The 16,974-nt window shown below is 42.0% G+C and overlaps 1 protein-coding gene across 1 annotated transcript in view; it reads right to left on the bottom strand.

Moving 5' to 3' along the window:
- The window catches only part of LOC129135687 (pro-neuregulin-2, membrane-bound isoform-like), a 68,319-nt gene extending 60,535 nt beyond the window's left edge, over window positions 1–7,784 (bottom strand). The window contains exon 1 of the mRNA XM_054656638.2: window positions 6,922–7,784. Coding sequence (XP_054512613.1) covers window positions 6,922–7,666 — 745 coding nt within the window. The 5' untranslated portion in view covers window positions 7,667–7,784. The remainder of the gene's footprint in view (window positions 1–6,921) is intronic.
- Window positions 7,785–16,974: the final 9,190 nt, after the last annotated feature.

Genomic DNA, 16,974 nt, shown 5'->3' with positions numbered 1-16,974 from the left:
GAACCTCTCCATCCTGGCAACCACCAAGGGGCGCCAACTGCCAGAACCGCTTCCCAAGGCTAATGAGAAATTCTATGTGAAGCAAACACAGACATCCATTTCCTTCTCAGTAGACAGCTCCCCTGCTCTGTACAGAGGTACAGCCGGGATGCTCCCTGCAGTGGAGGAAAATGCTGCCACCACATCTGCTGCTTCACTGATAACACATCATCTCCCACAGTGCCTCCAGGGCCAACTGAGGAAGTGAAGGCAAAGAACCTCATTATTCATCAGAGCCCAAATGGGCACATGCCACCCCACCTGCAGGCAAACCAAGAGCTGTTGTGATATTAGAAACAAGAAAAATAAGTAAAGAGGAACTGATCTAAAACCTCTTTGTATTACTTCTTAGGGATATAAGCTGTGTTTTTCCATCTTCAGTTATGAGAATGAATTTCAACATAAAGTATCACTTACAGTACTGAGATGGTTAAACACCTGTGAGGAGAGATCCAAGGAGAACACAAAATTTCTGAATACTGAAGTCTGTCACCCAAAATAAATTGGGATGGTTTACAAATGGTTCTGCTGAAAACAGTGGTAAGGGTTCATAGACTACTGCAAAACTCTTCTGTACTTTTAAGCATTTACAACACTGGAATTTTTTTTTCCTGCTGGGCTATAAGCTACACAGAACAAATATTGTTCTAAAAATAAGTGAGGGAAAAGTTTTGGGAAATTAAACAACCTTTCTCTGAAGCCCCAAAGGTTGATCCAGATTACAGTAAGGCTCTGGATGGGAAGAGAAGGGAACAGTGTCCTGGTATCAAACTCACCATATCAGAGACGAGAAGAGAAAAAAATCAAAAGTATGTTTTTATCTTTCTAAATTTAGGCTAGAACAGTGATTTCCACTATCCAACCAGCTGGGGTCCTTCAGTCATTTATTCATTAATTATTTAACAGGAATTTAATCTACACATAAAAATCAAACTGTATGTGTCTATCAAAGAAGCCAAAAAAATTTACCAACTCCATAAGTGGTAGTTATAACTATGTGGTTTTAGTATGCCCTCAATTTTTTTAGCTATCTTTGCCTTAATGGCAATTCCCAGATAAAAGACAACCATTTGGGATGATAGTATTACTGGTATGCGTTTTCCAAATTTAGTGAAGCTGACAGTACTTCACATTTCTTATCCCTCGTCCATCCCCTGGGCTCTTAGGTATACCCAGTACCAAGACTCTAGTGCCCTCATCAGGTATGTTCCCTTGCACTGGGCTTGATTCAGCTCACATATTCTAGCACAGCAGAGCAAAAGAAAAGGAAACAATTCCCTCCTCTAGGTTCTCTTGGACCATTGCTACCTCGTAAATCTGGCTACTAGCTCCGGATTCATGCACCACTCAGAGCTGTTTTCTTGTTCCCAGCAAGCCAGGGCAGATGTCCAAAGACAGAGCCTTGGGCTTTGGAGAGAAAGCCTCTGAACTAGAGATGCAATGCAGGTTACCATCCACGTCCTCATGGGATGGACAAAGACTCCATCAGAAACAGAAAGACCATTTGCATTCACAGTCTTGTGATCTAAGACCTCTATTTTCCAACATTCCTTGGACCCAGACAGCTGAATTTCAAGGTTTCGGGAGAAGGCTAGTCCATAATCATATGACTAGCAATGACTAGCAATCCTAAACTCATACACTACAATCCACTCCTGGGCCCCATCATTTACCCAAGGCTTCCCCTGTAGTATCTTCATAGGGGAAATAAAGATGAAGAAAAGAAAAAACACAGAAGTCTGAGTTAGAAAGTAGTAGGACAGTCTCCTACGGTCCATCCAGACTGTAGGTAACATTTCTTCTTTTTGATTTTTTAGTTATAATTTAAAACAAGGTATAAATTTTACTAGGTCCAAATGAGGTAAATCAAGGGCCAGGAAAGAACTTCCTAACAAACTATTTTCCGTAGGGAAAAATATCCTGGTTCTCCTGAAGAAGACCAAAAATTAATGTAAATTACCACATATGCATCTCTCTCTAGGATGCCTGGATGGCAAGTCTGTATTAGGGAGAACTGTTTCCTAATAATTGTATCTATGCCAAGAAGAGACTAGTCAATCTATTTTTAACCTTCAACCTAAAATACAATTTCTTGTATTTTATCTGCTTCAACCTGTATGGATAATTTAGGGACGAAAATCCAGGGGGCAAGTCTTCAGAAACAGATTTACTTGAAGTGCACTACAGCACTCAACAACTTAGGCAATATGAAAACACAACCTCTCAACTAGGACAATCCCTCAACTTAAAATGACCAAGTTTTGTCTTAGTCATACAATTATTTGTGAATTTGTATATTCTGTAAATCCACAAATAATTCAACATTAGATTTCAACAGAATGTGTCACTAAGCAAACGTTCAAGTATTATAAAGCGACTGATATTCTGGAGAGGTTGGGGGTAAACTAGCCAGGTTATATATTCTTTCATAATAGTAATTTTAACTTACATGTTATAACATAAAAGTGGAGTAACAATATGTATGCACAAATTTAGAGTATTCATATATTGGTTGAAAACTGTCCACAATGCCCATTTCTGTGATTAGGAAATAAGAACATTGTAAATTAGTTTTTACTTTCTTATGAAGACTTTCACTAAGCCATGTTACACTATTTTGGGGTGGTAACAAATTGCTTGAATCAGTAAGAACCCTAATTGTATACTTTTTGTTTTCATTATCATTTATCTATACAAAGCTAATCAAAATACCCATTCATTAAGAGCTATCAAAAGAGATTATTTTTTCAGATCATTCAACCATATTAAAAACAAATAAAAGGCTAAGTATTGCTATGAGGATTTAGAGATCTTTGGATATCTAAGCAGTTCATAAATTGTCATTGAAATGTACAAGAGGGTTGTAAAAGACATTATGTTTATAATTAAGAAAAAAAAACAGGAAGAAAATAGGTATCAAAGCAAAGGAGATTTCCGGAAGAATGAATAGATTATATTTGACAAGGGCAATAACCCGCCCAATCACATCTTTTGCTCTCATTTGCTATAAATATACAAGCCAGAGGAAGTACAGCTCACTGTTTTAATTCTCTGTTGTCTAAACCCTCCTAGTCTTACTTAATACATCAGGACATATGGTAAGACTTTCCCTACATTCAGAGGATTTATAGATACCCCACAACAACAAGAACGATCCCCTAGTGCTAGTGAAATATTCTAACTCAGATATTTAAATCCACTTTTTAAAATATTTTTATTCTAAGGAGTTCTTCTCCCAAATGACCTATGTTGGTTTCATTTTTAACATACATATAAATAAATACATAGTTTCTCTACTCAGTAGAAGTAGCTATTTTAAATCCGGTATAGATTTTTGACAGCAAGATTCATAAAGTTTAAAAAGAGCAGTCACAAACACTTGGGAAATTAAATTTACATGTGTATTTACAACATACAAGCAGTCAGGCTATATCTGTTACTGTTTCTATTTCCTTAATATAGCTTTTATTAAGAATAGTTTTCTTTAATGCTGACTGGAAAATCTCTGCAGCATTTTCTTTCATTTTCAAAACACCATAAGGTTAGCACACTTTATTAAATAGTGACTGAAGATATTAAAAAGAGCAAGTGCTATGTATCATAAATATTTGATAAAGATGTTTACATTATCAATACATGCATACATGCATACATCTTCATTCTACCATCATATGATATAAAATACTTATATTGGCTTGTAAGATCAGAATTGATGTACAAATCTGGCATAGCCCAATTGTAGATGTTATTCAACCTCAGTGTTTGTACTCCTTTTTGGAAATCAGCTTCTGCCTCATATAACCACAATGCTTTGGAAGCTAAAAGTGTAGCACATCAAACAATGACTTGTTTGAATAATAGAGATTTAATCGAACAGCAAATTATCCTGCATTCCAATGAACATAAAACCCAAGGATATTTCTTAGGTCGTTCAGTGAGCAACAGAAAAAGTGAAGACTACAAAAACTTTAAATAACTGTAAAGGAAGTGTCATTTATACAAACTTCAACTACAAAGCAAACAAGCTATGAATTTCCATGTTGTCTTCTAAAATACACTCATAGTTTCTGTCTCCAAAGGTCCATTTTTCAAAGAGCTTCTTGTTTTATCGACATTATTCAGGAGTTTATATTAGATGAGGGGGAAAGAGAAAAAGGAATTTCAAGAGGAAAGATTTTTATTAACTCAACCCTAAGGCTAATCTGTTGCATGTGTAGTTTCTACACTAGCAAACAACTTGTAGGAAACAACACTGCAGCTGAGAGCAGCAGAGCTGGAAACTGTTCCCCTGGGTATGATATCACAAAATGACTTTGCTCTATTCCTTCTCCAGCCTAGCATTATGGCTCAAGCCTGCACACAACCATCACACCCCCAGGGCAGCTTCATGTTAGGTGAGGGCCTTCTGCTCCATCACTCTCCCTGAAATCTTCTGACCAGAAGCAGCTCAACCAGAACAAATCAGCCCCCATTCTCATTCTCATTCTTTCCTCTTGCTAGTTCTCTCTCTCTCTTTTCCATTTTTCTGTGTTTCTTTGCCTGGCAAATTCTGAATGGCATTATCTGACACCACACAACTGGATGAATTCACACATTCATTCATTCTCTCTCTCTCTCACACACACACACACTTTTACACTCAATATTCCAAGTGCAGATTTACTGAATTTACATCATATAAAATAGCTGATATTATTTGCTTTTATCCTCCAGTTTTACAAGAAACACTATGTTTGTAAAAATGCGAGGAGAAACTTTTAGCATGATTTCAGTTAGAACTTAGCTAAATCTATTTGAGGTTAAAAGCAATATCCTACTTTAAATCATATAACACAAAAATTGCCAAGCACACACAATAGCTATAGAAATCCAGGGCAGTAACTTTGTGATTTCTTAATATACTCGATTACATGCAAAAAGATCTCCAGCTCATTAAAAACCCATTTTTTTAAAACGTGCCACAACTTACAACTATGTATTATATTTCTTTTGACTGGCAAACTGAGGGACAAAACTAAGTACCTTCAATGAAGTTTTTTCCCCTTAGAAGCACAAGAATAGAATATGATTCCTCCAAACAACATGAGTTTTCCATTTCCAAACATTCTCTGGATGCTTGTAAGAACTTTACCTCTCAAGTCTTACATTTATTTCTAGTTAAAAGGTATAACTAACACAATTGATAATCTAGTAATGCACCCCCAATCCTAGGCATCACAGCTAACTACAATCCCCTTTATATTAACTTCCCACCATGTGGAGTGAATGATTCAAAACTCATATGACTTGGGATAAAGGAAAAATCCTTCCTGAATTACACACTATAAAACATATGAAAACTGGACAGTGGTGTTGCTTAAAAGGTTTTGTTTCAGATTCTGTAACAGAGTAACATATGCTGCAGTACGATGGTGCTGAGCTTTTCGGTTGCCTAATAAGACAGCTCCCAGCAGAGCATTTCCCATGCTTTGGAGTGACATCTATCAGTGGGTCTCGGGGAATCCCAATGCCACTTAGCTTTCTTCAGCACCACTCTCTGAACAGCTTCTGTCCACTGAGTGGTGCAATCCTAACAGGTCTCTGGCATACAAAGTACATTGTTCAGATAAGGGAATGGTGGGTGAACAATGATCTTTGCTGTCATTAAAACCAAATCATCAGGTATTAATTAACAGCAGGACTTAACCACCACAAATGCCAACCAGAAATTTAAATAATTGGCCCCCACCAGACACAAATTTAAAAGAACTGACACACTCTCCATCACAGGCAGACTCTGCATGGCATGGTGCTGAGTTTTATAAAAATTCAATTAACCCAAATGTCTATTAGACGGATACATAAAGACCAGGGTGAAAAGCTATTATGCATGTTGGAATTTGTGATGTGTAATCGTGTTAATTTACTGTTTGAGAAGAAACCCCGCTATGTGTTAGTGATTATATAGTAATCAGGAAATTATACAGATATTTAGATCATAGAAATTAGTTTATAAATGGCATAAACATAATGCTACCTCAGCAACGTAATGAGATAATCAGCTAATTTCTCAAACCTGATCATATGAAGCAGACCCGGGAAGAATACTTTTCAGCGGTAAGTGGGAAAAGGTGTAGCAAATAATTGCTAAACTTCCAAAATTATTCTTCTTCAGGGCCTACATGTGATATTCCATAATTTCGTTCATCTGTTCTGATGCAGTGAAGTGCAAAAACATCCTCCAAACCAAAATATTGTGAAAACAAAATTTCTTGAGATGACTTGGCCAAAAACAAAACCCCCACCAATAACAACTTTATAATTCTCACATATTACACATATTCACAAGGTACAGACTGCACCTCTCTGCTGGACATTGAGTTGCCAAAAAACTCTGCCACATCTGTCGGGGAATGTCAGTGCACTGCCCCTTCCTTGCAGAGACTTCACAGACACAGAAGCAAACCCCTAACCATCTCCACACTCTGGACTCCAAGTGACGGGAAGGCGTTAAAATCCTGCGGGACTCACCCTTCCTCCTTCAAAGGAGGCCCAGAATCAGCAACTCCTAACCAAAGCCAAGTTCATATCACCCACAAGAAAGCAGCCGGCACATTTCCGATCTACTTGGTGAGCCAAACCCCAAAGGATTAAAAAGTTTCAGGAGGCCCCAACCCAGGACTAAACTTGGGCTTTCTCCAGTGGCAAAGCCTAAGACAAGGGAAGCTGGAGAAAGCGAAACCTCCCTCTCTGAGGATCCCTGAGAACCCACCACCCTGAAACCAACAACTGGGACCCAGAGCGCCTCTGCCTTGCTCGGGCGGCCGTCGAGCCCCGCTGCCCGCGCGCCGGGGATGCGCCCTCCTCGCCGCGGGTTCGCGCCCCCAAGGGCGAGGAACTTACCGCACCGCTTGCACAGCACCCGGCTGACCTCCTTCTTGAGGTTCCGGCCCGTCTCCAGAGGGGGGAAAGAGGCTCGGAAGGCGGCCGGCGCGCGGCTGGTGCTGTTGGCGTCGGGCTCCATGAAGAAGATGTACCTGCTGTCCTCCTTGAGCCTCCCGCAGGAGGGGAAGGCGGGGTGGCCCCAGGTCCCCAGGCGCACGGTGAGCAGCGAGTCCTTCTTCAAGCCCCCGGCTTTCACCGCCCACACCTGGTGCACCTTCACCAGATAGGGCGCCTCCTCCCCGGGCTCGCCGGCGCTGGGCACCGGGGCGGTGGGCCAAGAGGGCACGGTCCCGTTGGCGGCGAGCAGCGGCTCCTCGGCGGGCGGCCCCAGCGCCCGTGGGCCCGCGGCTGGCGGCTCGCGATCGCCGCCCCACGCCCCTGCCTCGCCCGCCGCCGCCGCCGCCTTCCTGTCGAGTGCCCCCTGCTGCCGCCGCTGCGGGTGCACCTTTCCCTCGATCACCACCGCGGCGCGCTGAGCTAGCTCCTGCACCGATCCCACGCTGGGCGGGGACGAGTAGCACACCGAGGCCCCCGCGGGAGCCGCCTCGTTGCCGGCCGCCGCCCCCGGCGCCAGGGCCGCGGTCCCCAGCAGCAGCAGTAGTGGCAGCAGCGGCAGCGGCGGCGACGAGCGGGCGGCGGAGCCGGGGCGCTGGGCCCGGGGGCCGGGACGCCCGGAGCGGCGCGGGGCGCGTCGCCATCTCATGGTGCGAGGTGCGTGCGGGCTTCTGGCTGTCGGTTCGGACTCTGCCCGGCTCTCTCGCGCTGCCTCCCTTTTCCTTCCCCTCGCAGCACCACTCCTCCTCCTCCCCCCTTGCCCTCCTCCTTTTATTTATTTATTGGGGGTGCAGGGGTAGGAGAGTTGTTTATGGGAGGAGGAGGGGGGAAGAAGTGGATGGAACCACAGAAAGGCGAAGAGGTATAAGGGCAAAAAAAAAAAAAAAAGGCAAAATAGAAAAGGCAAAAAAACCGCTGCCGCCGCCTCGGTTACAGGGAGTGACAGGTCCCCCCACCCCCCGCGCCGCCGCCGCGCCCGAGCCCTGCTGTCGGGGCTGCTGTCACCGGAGGAGGACGTGGAGGTGGAGGAGCTGCTCCGCGGGTGACAGTCCTTTGTGTGAAGTGATGCTGCGGCGGCTGCTGGGGCTGCGAGCAAGCGGCTGGGAGAGAGCGCGAGGGAGAGAGCCCTGGAGGCGGAGTTGCGTGCCTGGAAATCGCTGGGTGGCCGCGGCGGCGACAGCGTCCTGCGCCTCGCCAGCCTGTTTACCTGTAGTGCCAACTCGGCCCGCGCGTCCTTTCCCCATGCTGCTGCCGGAGCGGAGCGGGACCCGCGAGTGGGTCCTCCTGGGCGTCCCCGTCCCCGCGCGCCTCCTCCCTCTCTGTCGCCCCAAGTGCTGCAATGGGAGGACGGGCAGCAAACAGGCTGCAGTCCGAGTGGGCTGCGGAGGTTTACTGGGGAGTGAGAGGTGACGCTTCAGTGAGCAAGGACCTGTAGCCGGCGCAGGATGCCCAGGCGCCGGTGGGAGGCAGGCAGAGAGGGGCAGGTGGGACCCCGGGCGTGCGGGTCCTCGGTGCAGAAAAGTTTTGGGTGAACCCGTTGCTTGACACTTAAAAGGGAGCAACATGTTCGCAGGCGACAAGCAGCGATTAAAACAACAACTTTATAACGCTCTCTCTCCTTGCAGCGCGCACACACAGTGCGCACTTCAGATGTGACGCCTCCTCTACTCCATGCTCCTTTGATCCTTCGGTCTTCATGACCCCCGCCTTTTCTTTTACTGAAATTCCTGCTTCACCATGACTTTATGACATGTGTGGTACTGCTGATAGGAGCATAGTTTGAATAAAATATTTGCTGAACGAGGCCATTTTGTACAAAGTTTATGGCACTTTGTCAACTAATGGGTTTTGCAAAAAATAAAAATAAAAAGTGAAATGAAAGAAGCTTCTACGGCTATTGGAACAAAAGATCCCAGGCATAAGGAGTTGTAGGTATTTAACCTCCACCTGGTATTGTGCCACCTGAATACCAAGCTCCCCCAACTCCACCCCCATCTGTCCCCCTACCCCCACATGTCCTGCCAAATTTAAAGAGCTATGTCTAAAACAAGAATCCATCCTCTCCCGGGATATTCCTTTCAACAAATGCCATTCCACAGAAAGGGAACACATTTTTAGCATTTCAAGGTAAATATTTTCTCTCATGTTCTTTTATAGTGAAAAATATATTCAGTGACCTCATAAAACAGTTAAAGTTGTTATTCAATGGGCGATAGATCCACATTGTGAGAACTGAAGAATTTTAAAGTACTCTTACTTCATAATATCTTTACTCTGGGATTCTACGTGTTGCTTCTAGCAGTTTCTTGAAAGTATGTCATAGAAGCTTTAGATTTTTATATAAAAAATAAAAACAGATGATAAGCTACAAAGATCTTTTTGTTCTTGGCATAATATAGTTGGCTACAAAACAAGGTTCCATTCTCTCAAAGTGCAGTTTGGAGGGACAGGGTCATCACACTCCCTGTGTGTCTTGGCAAGGGGAGATTCCTGTTACTCATACCCTGATGGAGCGCTTCAGGAGAAGATCACCATTTAGCAGCATAGTTGGGCAGGTCTGGCCTCCAGTATACGTTCACTTGAACCCTGCATGGTGCTTCTAGCGATTTACTGAAAGAAAGTGGTTCAAACATCCAATCCTACTAATTTCTTTACTTTTCTTTAGCCTGGCCTCCCATATTTCTGACTCGACTTTTTGGGAGGTACAACTCTGGCCTAGAACACTTTCTTTCTCTCTACCTTCCAGATTTGTAACAGTTATCTGTCACTATATGACAAACCACTTCAACATTTGGTGACCTGTTGGTTCATTTAGCCCAAGATTCTGCAAGTTGGCAATTTGGACTGGGTTCAGCTAGGGTGGGGTTCTTCTGTTGACCTCATTGATGGCTCTGCTGGGGGCTATCTAGTCTCCCATGGCTTCCACTGACACATCTCATCTCATAAAGAATGTGGTCTCTTCCTCCAGCAGACTTAACCTGGGCCTGTTCATGGCAGCTGGTTGTGTTTCAATAGAGTGGCCGGAGATGTGCGAGGTCTCTTGAGGTCTAGAATCAGAATTAGCACGTCAACATTGCCACCATTACAAGGCCAGGGGCAGAGGAGTAGACTCTACCTCTCTTCACATAAGGACCTGAAAAGTTGCAATGCCAAAGAGCAGAGATACAAGCAGGGGAAGAATTAGGCCATTTCTGCAAATAATCCACTGCTGAACTTAGGCATCCTTTGAGATCCATCTGCCCCATGAAGCCTCCTTTCTGACATACTAAACACTGGAGTGACCACTCCACAAAGTGCACTTTCCCTGCATTTGCAGTCTATATCATGTCTCCTCACTCTTGATCATGTTATCTTATTGAGCCCAAGTTTTTCAGGAGTTTTACTCCCATCTCTCCAACTAGATTGCAAACTTGTTAGCAGAGACGACAGTTTCTATATTCCCCAATTTTGATCCAGTTTGGGTCAAATATTAAGTACTCAATAAATGTCGGCTAATTAATCATGGATTGATGTGGCAATGTGCTTACCACACATTAATCCAACACTATCATAGATAAATGGAATTCCAGGGGCAATAAAAACAACAATAAAATTTTAAAGCACTGGCTTAGAATGTCATTAAAGGAATAGATATGCCCCTGTTAGTACTATACAAAGCATTTTGTCTATGATGAAACATAAGCCTCTTCTTTAAAGTGGTATTTTTTAAAAAGACCCTGTTCCCACATTATCTCCTACTCTTCCTCTCTCTGTTAAGTGGCATTAATGAGTAATTCTTATAGATATTTTCTGTGCAAAGGTAGGCCTTCTTTAAACAGCTCAGTACTAAGAACTGTTTGCACACATATTTCATTTCAATTCTTGTATCAGAGCCTTCATTTACCCACCCACATTGGAAGGATGTTGCTGATTTTGCCCTTTTGCACGAGAAGGGAATGGCATTTCTAATATGATTAACATATGCTTAAGAAAAGGTATGAATAATTGTTTAGTATGATTAAATGCTGTTCGGAAAAGGGACAATTTAATTTGTCCACACCAATGCTTTAAAAAGACAGAAAGAAAAAGGTTCAGTCTTTTGTAAACTTCCTAAAACCAGTGGTTCTCAATTTTTAGTGAGCATCAGAATCATCTGTGCAAATGCACAGATTGCTGGCCCTGCCCCCAGATTTTCTGATTCAGTAGATTGGGGATGGGGGTGGATACAAATTTGCATTTTTAGCAAGTTCCCAGGTGATACGGATACTACTGGTGATAGAGACTGTACTTTGAGAACTGCCAAAATCTTGAGATTTATAAGCATCAATATCCACAGCATACTAAACCTGTAAACGTGTAAGAATACTTAGGCATTCAATATCCCCTCCATCTTGAATCTTCCCCTTCTCTGTTTCAGTAAGGGAATGTGGATTGCCTCCTGGATTACTAGGGCCTGATGCTATTTAGCAGACATTATGACCAGTTAAGGGGGCAACTATACCTGTTGATAGTAAAAATGAGTGCTTCCTTGGGGCTTAACATGTTTCCATGGTCAAAGTTGAAAATAAAAGGAAAATTAGGGGTCAGAGAAGCTGTCATCATGTTATCTGCTCAAGCAGGGAAAGAGCAGACATAAAATTATGCAGGTAAATGTGAAACACTATTTTTAGTAGTTTAGAAAATATGGGGGGAAAAAGTCCACAATTGCCTCCACAGTGCAATGGCAACCTGAAATGGTTTTCCCACCCCTAGCACTTTATTCCTGATTAAATGCTCCTAAATGGTGGTTATGAAAGGGCAACAGAAAATTCACAGAGGCACTGATACCTACTTTATCATCATTGACCAACAGCACACAGAAGTACACACCTCCAGCTATAAATCATGAAACAACCATTCTGCGGGGCCTGGAGTCCTGAATTTGCAGTCTCCGAAAGAAGCCTCACTTAACAGCCTGTCTTAGAGCAGGTGCAGGATCCATGACTATTTAGACACAGCAGACTAACAGCAAGCTGGGTTTGAGTGAAAAACAAGTTACAAGAACTGGTGAATGTGAACCGTTATAGGCCACCCAGGAGAAAAAATGTAGCAGAATGTCTCTCTCTCTGTCGAATGGTAGCGAGAAAGTTGGGGAGATTCTTAAAAAATCAGCTGCAATATGAGTCTTTAAGAACTGGGCCTAGATCCTTGAGTCACAGACTTTAGGGTCCCTGGTCACCTCCACCTACCCACCTATCCATCCATCTCTCCATCTATCCATTTCTTTAAGAGTGTGTGTGTGTGTGTGTGTGTGTGTGTGTGTGTGTGTGTGTATTTAAGTCAATACTATGCAGCATAAGGGGGAAATATTAAGATGAAAGGTTCCTGCCCTGAAGAAACTCACAATCTATTGTGCCACTAATTTGCACAGTTGGTATGACATGAAATCCCATAGATTTTACATATTTCAGTCCAGCTGGGATGGAGGAAAAAAAGGAATAAAACCAACAGGGTTTTCTGATTGTTTTTACGTGATTCAAAACTTCTTGGAACTTGGGGGCAGGCATGGACGATCAAACAGTCTCACTTAGGTTTGCTTTTACAGCAGCCCTTTCCAGATAACAAAGAAATAAGCATTCTTGAACTTTTACACTGGGCAATATATGTAAAGTTTAAGGATATAATTGGCTGGCATCAGACTCCAATTCTGCTATTTGCCAGTCCTGAAACTCCAGGAAAATGTATGAATCATGCTGAGCCTCTTTCCTTATTTATTAAATAAGCAGAGTCCTTGCTTTATTTCACAGGGTGCTTGCAAGGATTAAAATAGCTTAGTATATGTGAAAATTCTTTAGAAACTCTAGTATTATGCAAAATACAATGTTACGCTAAATAAATGATACGTTGCCCCCGGGTTTCTTCCAATCCAGCAATGAAGACAACACATGTTGGAAACTGCCTCTTAAAGTTGATCATATGATATGTCTACTTAAATGCCTTTATTGCTGGATGCTCAGTACTTCCGGGGGATGCTTTTCCCATTATGAGACATATCACACTATTTGAAAGTGCTTTTCTATAACAGGCTGCAAGATACTTATTAAAGACCTGGTCATAAAATTTAAACGGTGATTCTCTGTTGTATACCATTATTATGTTACTCTTTGTTTAGACTGAGTCAGTGATTGCTGGTGTGGGGCCGACAGTCTTGTCTCTCCCCATCTATTTCCATGAATTAATGATGTTTGGAGGGTTTTTTTGTGGGTGGATATACTTGGTTTGTTGCTCTTGTCCGTGTGTGTGTGTGTGTGTGTGTGTGTGTGTGTGTGTGTGTGTTTTCTAAAGGAGAAAAGAGAGACTTGAGGAAGAAACAAAGGAAGAAGGATGATAAAAAAAAAAAATGGAGGGTGGAATGGGATGTATTCTCCAGGCTGGCTTAGCAAAACAAGGGCTCATTCTCACACAGAGAGAGAGAGACTACAAGTAAAAGCTGAAGTTCAGGCCAGGCACGGTGGCTCACGCCTGTAATACCAGCACTTTGAGAGGCCGAGGTGGGCAGATCACGAGGTCAGGAATTCAAGACCAGCCTGACCAACACGGTGAAACCTCATCTCTACTAAAAATACAAAAATTAGCCGGGTGTGGTGGGCGCCTGTAATCCCAGCTACTCAGGAGTCTGAGACAGGAGAATTGCTTCAACCCAGGAGGCGGAGGTTGCAGTGAGCTGAGATCGTGCCACCGCACTCCAGCCTGAGTGACAGAGCAAGTCTCCATCTCAGGGAAAAAAAAGAAATGCTGAAGTTCAGACCATTTTTATGAAGAGTATTGTGAAACTTAAAGGCACAACCATGCCCGGTGCTTTCAAACTCAGGTGAAAAAGTCCATGCAAAGAAAAAGAGCTTTTCCCAGTTCTGGGAGGAAGGAAAATTGTAGATGTGTCTGAAGAAACTAAGGGGGAACAACACAGCAGTGGGAATGTCACTGCACTTTTCAGAGAAGTAGGGGATCTGCGTTCTCATGGCAGCACCCCTTAAGGAAAAGAACAGAAAAAGAGTAACAGATTTAGTTCACACTAGGGCACACCTGAGGAGAAATGGTGGGGGAAGGTGAATGTGAAGCTAAGACTCTGCAGTTACAACTTGTAAGCTAACAAACTGGAAAATATAAGAAGTGAAGTTAGTATGACCTCCTTGGGACCCTCTTGGGAACACTGAGATGATGAATATTAGTACTATTAACATTATAATTAACTAATAATATGACAATGCTGTGAGTTAGAGAAAGGATTGTTATCACCATTTTGCAAATGATCAAATCCACTTGTTGAAATCAAATTCTATTTTTATTTTATCCCTCCTCTTTGAGCACAAGTTTCTTTATTATGCCTTAGTAGTGAGGTGCTATCTATAGATAACATATAAACCATCCAACAGAAATATGCCACTTAAGATCCCAAATACATTATACAGAAGTTACACCTTTTCCCCAAAAAATTGGCTTGGAAATCTCATTGTACACTGGAATTTAGCAGTAAGAAACATGCATTTTATTTATTTCTAAGAACACATTATTTCTAAGAACAGCTTATTGTTGCTATTACAAATACGACAAATTGGAATAAAGAAGAGGTTTGATGGTTAAGCTTGTTTTGAGTTTTATTTTTCTCAGTGATGAAACAGCATTTTTGCTTTCTTTCCATTTGTTCTAAAAGTATTCACTGAAGATTCTTAAAACTCTCTAAGGAATTTTCCATAGGGATGAATAAACCCAAGAAGAAACTTTTGAAAAACTTGTAGGAAATTAAATGGTCATATTTATGATAGAATTTTTTTCTAAACATTTATTATTATTATTATTATTATTATTATACTTTAAGTTTTAGGGTACATGTGCACAATGTGCAGGTTAGTTTCATATGTATACATGTGCCATGCTGGTGTGCTGCACCCATTAACTCATCATTTAGCATTACGTATATCTCCTAATGCTATCCCTCCCCCCCCCCACCCCACAACAGTCCCCAGAGTGTGATGTTCCCCTTCCTGTGTCCATGTGTTCTCATTGTTCAATCCCCACCTATAAGTGAGAACATATGGTGTTTGGTTTTTTGTCCTTGCGATAGTTTACTGAGAATGATGATTTCCAATTTCATCCATGTCCCTACAAAGGACATGAACTCATCCTTTTTTATGGCTGCATAGTATTCCATGGTGTATATGTGCCACATTTTCTTAATCCAGTCTATCATTGTTGGACATTTGGGTTGGTTCCAAGTCTTTGCTATTGTGAATAGTGCCGCAATAAACATACGTGTCTTTGACAAACCTGAGAAAAACAAGCAATGGGGAAAGGACTCCCTATTTAATAAATGGTGCTGGGAAAACTGGCTAGCCATATATAGAAAGCTGAAACTGGATCCCTTCCTTACACCTTATACAAAAATTAATTCAAGATGGATTAAAGACTTAAATGTTAGACCTAAAACCATAAAAACCCTAGAAGGAAACCTAGGCACTACCATTCAGGACATAGGCATGGGCAAGGACTTCATGTCTAAAACACCAAAAGCAATGACAACAAAAGCCAAAATTGACAAATGCGATCTAATTAAACTAAAGAGCTTCTGCACAGCAAAAGAAACTATCATCAGAGTGAACAGGCAACCTACAAAATGGGAGAAAATTTTCGCAACCTACTCATCTGACAAAGGGCTAATATCCAGAATCTACAATGAACTCAAACAAATTTACAAGAAAAAAACAAACAACCCCATCAAAAAGTGGGCGAAGGACATGGACAGACACTTCTCAAAAGAAGACATTTATGCAGTCAAAAGACACATGAAAAAATGCTCACCATCACTGGCCATCAGAGAAATCCAAATCAAAACCACAATGAGACACCATCTCACACCAGTTAGAATGGCGATCATTAAAAAGTCAGGAAACAACAGGTGCTGGAGAGGATGTGGAGAAATAGGAACACTTTTACACTGTTGGTGGGACTGTAAACTAGTTCAACCATTGTGGAAGTCAGTGTGGCGATTCCTCAGGGATCTAGAACTAGAAATACCATTTGACCCAGCCATCCCATTACTGGGTATATACCCAAAGGACTATAAATCATGCTGCTATAAAGATACATGCACATGTATGTTTTCTAAACATTTAAAGTAACACGCACCACTGCTGAGTAAAGAAAGCATATCATGAATCATGAGTGTCAAAGGTGGAATCCTAAAGCTTGATTTTTGACAATTTGACAATTTTCTTATTATTTTGCCATGGAAGCCTTCATCGTCATCCTTCTCTTGAAAATGTTGGGCTATATAGATGGCACTTCCAGTCAGACCAAGAGAAAATAAATAGACTTTTAGAACTGAAGTGGCATTCAACCTACCTTACTTTGCCCATCTGTCTCCGTAAAAATAAAACTCCTCCAGTTTTGTCACTTTTGTTTTCCTTTGGTTTTATAGATTCTTCTACTTTAGCACAGTCCACACATCTGAATAGTAGGACGCTTTGAAGTCCTTAACATACACGTCAGTCCACAAAAGTCGTAATTACTATACTTTATGCCAACTTCTATTCCGAAGTTTTCAGTGAAGGCTTCAGTGTGGAGGAGAGTTTATTACTAGGTCAAGGAGGGCACTGAAGTGTAGAGGCCTGCAAAACAAAGACATGTAATAAAAGAGATCAAAACAAGAGAGGTAATCAACTTCTTGCCCTACTGGTAAGTTTCACACCAGTTTTTTCTGTATTTACTGATGAAAGAGTGGTATAAATAAATATTTTAACATCCACTCCTAACCCAGTATGCCATGTTAGAATGTCATAAACTTCCCCATTAGGTTATGCTTTGAACCATAGAGAAATACATCAAATGTTAGACCAGGAAAGAATCCTAGATATCTAGTCCAAACCCCTTAATTTCATATGTGATAAAAAGGTTCCGGAAAGTGGATTGCCCTTCCCAGGGTCATGAAGCAGATTGTTGTCA

Source organism: Pan troglodytes, chromosome 7 (assembly GCF_028858775.2).
Source record: "Pan troglodytes isolate AG18354 chromosome 7, NHGRI_mPanTro3-v2.0_pri, whole genome shotgun sequence".
Classification (NCBI taxonomy): Eukaryota; Metazoa; Chordata; class Mammalia; order Primates; family Hominidae; genus Pan; species Pan troglodytes.
This window is presented reverse-complemented; position numbering and strand designations above follow the sequence as displayed.